The following is a 5,202-nucleotide window of genomic DNA, read 5'->3' as shown; positions in this document are numbered from 1 at the left end:
TAATTTTACCAAGGAAATGATAATTATTATTGGATTAAATTTAATGGGATTAATTGAGTAACAGCTGTGTACAATCAGTGGCAAATTTGAGACTTGGCAACGTTTTTCTTCTATCTTTCTTCACTGCCATTATAACGTGGACCTCACTATAGTCACGTGATGGAACAATTTACGATTGGAACTGGAACAATTATTTACTATACACAGAACGTACACAATAATGAAACTGAAAGACATCACTCCTAAAGAGCGCTGGCACACAAAGTAAAGGGAATTTGTTTCTTTGTAGCTGGCAAGTGGTAGCACTGACTAAATAAGAACAGCTGTCACAACTCACATAAAACAGAAATTCAGAAATCAATAATCAATGAAACTCGCCAATGTTTTTGTTTCTAGTGAATTTTTATGGTAAATTCATGTTAATATTCGATTTTATTCTTCTCTAAAGTTTTAGATTTTGTTGTGTAATCTTATCATAATGATCATTAAACATTTTGTACAAGAATAGATAAATAATTCGTTCAACTCACGATATTCTAGTAGTTTTCCAATCAGTATCATTCAATTAATTATTATTTCTAAAATACCTAAGAGTTCTGATCAGAGGTAAGTGAATTATAATTATTTTTTAAACCAGAAATGTCATTGACGATTCTAGTTTTTAAATCTTTCATAAAACCGCCCTAATATTATTGTTGATGGTAAGAATTTTAAGGTTATGTTACACATTATTTAGAAAATAGCTCTCATGAATTATAACATTTTATGCAAATAAAATAGTACTGATGTTTGTATTTATTTCAACTTATGAATTTGAATTGAAATGATGAAAAAATACTCTGTGGTGTTACTGCATTGTATAGGATGCCAGGTTGTTTAGGATTTAGAATCAATATTATTATTGCCTCTTCAATAAAACTATCCGTCACCTGGTTGCTAATAGCAACTATAATTTTATATCATGTGTTACTTTTAAATAGCTAGAGCACATATCCTATAAATTTATCAGATTTTTATGTTGTACGACTGATATGGCGGCAAATGAATTAGATTTATTGGTCAACTAATTGCTTTCACGACTAATTTCTGATAAATCATCAAGTCTAATGAAATTATAGGCTATGTGATCCAGAAACGAGAACTCTATTCGCGCGGCTAGAGTCAACGCTAAGAAATTGTACCTAGCTGAGAGCGTTCAAAATAATGTTTCTAAATGTCTCCTCCTCCTTGAACCTTCTACCCTACCTTCCCCTCCGCTTCATTATGTTATAAATAACATCAGTGCTTTCCGTAATTTAACTGACACTTCGACTCCATTACGAGTTTATTCGTTATGGTATAAAATACATTCTCAAAAACTCATACTTATTCACATTTTTAGTTTTAGCTCTGAAATTACTCTTCATCTTTTGTTGATACATCTTGACAATTTCAAATTTAGTTCTCAAATGACTCTTCATCTTTTGTTGCAGCTCATTACAAATTGGCCCTCAGATGACGTCATCGAGTGTAGGAGGGGCGGGAGTGGGTGGAGTGCCGGGTGGTAACGGAGAGGAGGATGAGCTGACCCTACCTCGAGCGTCCATCAACAAAATGATCAAAGAAATTCTGCCGAGCGTGCGCGTGGCAAACGAAGCCCGCGATTTAGTGCTCAACTGTTGTACCGAATTCATTCACCTCATATCGTCCGAAGCCAACGACATATGCAACCAACAAATGAAGAAAACTATAAACGCCGATCATATTTTTGCTGGTAAGAAATATTAGGCCTAAATTTTCACATGTAGTTTCAGTTGACTATTGGCTATTAATCGATCCACTAGCCACTGGCGAGAAATATTAAATTATCTGGAATAATTTAGTTAACTAATTTAGTTTACTTGATAGTTAGCAGACTATCAAGTAATAATAATAAACTATCTTATTACAGTTGAACAATAAAAAGTGAACCAAGATTTTCAATTTCCTCTGAAATGAAAAGAGAAGAACATTGATATTGTCAACACTACTGTCAACATTTTCTAAACCCCTTTTATATGCTCCATACCCAGATTACATTGCAAAACCTGCCAAATCATTAGCTTCACTCCTTTACAGCTGCTATTGTCAACACTATTGTCAACATTTTCTAAACCCCTTTTATATGCTCCATACCCAGATTACATTGCAAAACCTGCCAAATCATTAGCTTCACTCCTTTACAGCTGCTTTATTATAAGTCTTTAAGAACACAAAGAAATTTACCGCTCACTCCAAAATTACTTAATCTGGGCCACAGCTTACAATGAGGAATGGAGTCAAACGCGGCTTCATAATCTACGAAAATTCCATACATGGGTTGATGCTTCAATTCGAGATAGTAATAAATAATAGAATAAAGTGGAAAGATATTATCCATGCAACCACGACCTCTATGAAAGCCAGATTGACTCTCGCCAAGTACATGGAAATACTCTGCTCAGGTTGATAAACGCACAGTTAACAATTTGTAAAAATTTTAAACAGACAGTTTGAAATAGCTATTGCCCTGTAATTCTTTGGGTTCAGTTTATCGCCTTTTTTAAACAATAGGAACAAAATCATCTCCGCCCAGCTTGTTGGAATTCTACCCTTATCCAGTATGCAATAAAATAATTCTACCATGTAATTTTTCCATGAAAATGGAAGAGACTTATAGAATTCTTAAGACAAGCCATCGATGCCAGGAGTTTTTTGTTTTTAAGTTTTTTTTAGTATGGCTTCTAATTCCTGAAAATCAACTTTCCTATCCAGAAGGGAAATGGCTGCCAGAGCTACTTCATTTCTATTTTCCATCAAATTTGATGTGAATTTATTCTTCAGAAACACTACCCAATCCTCCAAACCTATCATATTTAATTGCGTATTTTTCTTTCTAAAATAGCGAACTGCACTCCAAAATTCATTACCATTTTTAATATTACTGAATCTGTTTTTCAAATTTTTGTAATAATCTACCTTTTTCTGTCTAATCATACTCTTATATTCATTCTTAGCTGCTATATATACATTTAATGAAACCCTATCGAAATTTTTGGCCTTTGCAGTTCTGTAAGCAGTACGTAGATTTCTCTTCAGATTATTACAGTATAGGTCAAACCAAGGTTTATTTTTGAAACTCGTAGCATTTGATTTAGAAACTATCATTCGCGAAAATTCGGCCCCTTCTTTGATGGCTTGCATTAAATTACCAGCCAATCTGCGAGGACTGTCACTACGGAAATGTATTCTCTCAGCGAGAGAGAGGGAAGCCGAGTACTCTCTACCAGATTCCTCTCTCCATCGATACCCTCTCGCCCACTGACAGTTATCAGTTGATAAGAACGACTTGGCTATTCTTCGATTAGTCTTTAAAAACAACGGCAAATGATCAGAAGACAAGACAGAATCAGACACTATCATATCCTCCACCCATTCGAGCCCCTGAATATTAACCAAAATCTGATCGATAGTCTACTGCCATTCGAGTTGTGAAAAGTGAATTTTGCTGGCCTATCACTATCACTCCTACCGTTAACTATTATAAACAGACTCTCTTCCATAATATCGACAAGTCTACCTGCATAGCGTGATAAGCATTCATCTAACACAACTCTTCGCGCCCACAGTGAGGAATTATCAAATACTTCGCTATCTACATGTTGATTGAGAGAACCTATACGTAAATTAAAGTCTCCTCCTATTATAACCGGTAGAGTGGAGAATAATTGTTTGTTTTCATAGAAACAATCCTGCAAACCTTTCATTGATTTTTTAATCTCATTTGGCCTTATGTAAATTAGACCAGCTATACAGCTAAGCATATCATTAGATAACTCAACAAGCAGTAGAGAATCAGTAGCAGTAATCAATTTTGTTTTAAAGCTATTCTTTATCAACATTACAAGACCTCCACTTGGCCTACCTCTAATATCGCATTTTAAAGCCGGAACTGATAAAATATTATAATCATCAAAACCTCTTATGTATTGTAATGAGTTTCATTACTCTTGTGTATTGTAAAAGCCATGTTTCACTAATGCATATCACAGAGTAATTATTAAACAGATTAATTTGAGATTTGTGCATATTATAGCAATTTCCAAATCCATGACTGTTCCAATAGATAACATTAAATAAATTTATACAATCTCTATCGCTAAGCTTTATTATAGAGAAACACTACAATACATTTCCTCCCATACAACCAATTTTTCAAAATCCTCTTAAATCTTTGTTTTCTAATCACTCGTTAAAATAAATAATTATTGTCATTTGAAAAAATCTCAAGAAGATTGCCGTACTGGAAAATTATTTTAAATATTTGTTCTTTCTCAGTTCAATTTTAAATCTAATTCTGCTTCAAATTGATCCCTACACGGTCAATATTATTGTACAATACAATACCTACTAATAACATCAGGCCACCGTGTCTATTATAGTCAACCACACGAAAATAGTCCAATGGAAATTGGAACAGATGGGTATCCCCTCACCCCCCCAGCACTCATAGACATTGGAAATTCGTCAGGTTCATTGAATAATTCTCATTTATGATCAGTTGTGGACAACTTTGATCTTCTTTTTCAACGTTGCATTTATCAGACTATTTTCGTGCGGTTGACTATAGTTCTATAACCTAATGTTATGAGTTTAGTGGTGGCCTGATGAGGTATTGATATTGTACATTAATATAAAATGTCTAGCAATTAAGTGGTCAATTGCCCGATAAAACCAGTTTCTAGTATTCATTCAAATAATAGTTTTTAAAACGTTTAATTCAAGTGTTATTTTTTTTAATTGACAATTTTACATATTTGTTCAGCATTAGACCGATTGGGATTCGGCGATTACAGAGCCGATGCTGAAGCAGTATTACGAGATTGCAAAGCAGTTGCCGCCAAGCGAAGAAGACAGAGCACACGACTCGAGAACCTGGGAATACCCGAAGAAGAATTGCTCAGGCAGCAGCAGGAACTATTTGCCAGGGTATGCTATGCATTCTTATGTTTTTATCAATCTGGAGCCTGTATGTTAACGATTAGAACATCAAGTGAGATGGTATTCTGATGGATAGAAGCATAGAGTAAATATAGCGCAAGTAGATATCCCATGGTATAGGGCGTTTATGTCGCAACTTTTACTGTTATCTCAAGCTGATTACTGTCGATTATTGTCGATTTTTACTGTTTTGACCGGGTAAGA

At 34.4% G+C, this 5,202-nt stretch overlaps 1 protein-coding gene across 1 annotated transcript; it reads left to right on the top strand.

Moving 5' to 3' along the window:
* Positions 1 to 316: 316 nt before the first annotated feature.
* On the top strand, positions 317 to 4,986 carry LOC120356063 (protein Dr1-like; the record flags this gene model as incomplete). Its single annotated transcript, XM_039444868.1, is given in 3 exon segments — positions 317 to 606; positions 1,473 to 1,753; positions 4,823 to 4,986. Coding segments are annotated over 2 exon segments (423 nt in total), but the record flags the coding sequence as incomplete, so codon positions are not given.
* Between the last annotated feature and the right edge of the window lie 216 nt (positions 4,987 to 5,202).

This window comes from Nilaparvata lugens, unplaced genomic scaffold (assembly GCF_014356525.2).
Source record: "Nilaparvata lugens isolate BPH unplaced genomic scaffold, ASM1435652v1 scaffold5683, whole genome shotgun sequence".
NCBI lineage: Eukaryota > Metazoa > Arthropoda > Insecta > Hemiptera > Delphacidae > Nilaparvata > Nilaparvata lugens.
This window is presented reverse-complemented; position numbering and strand designations above follow the sequence as displayed.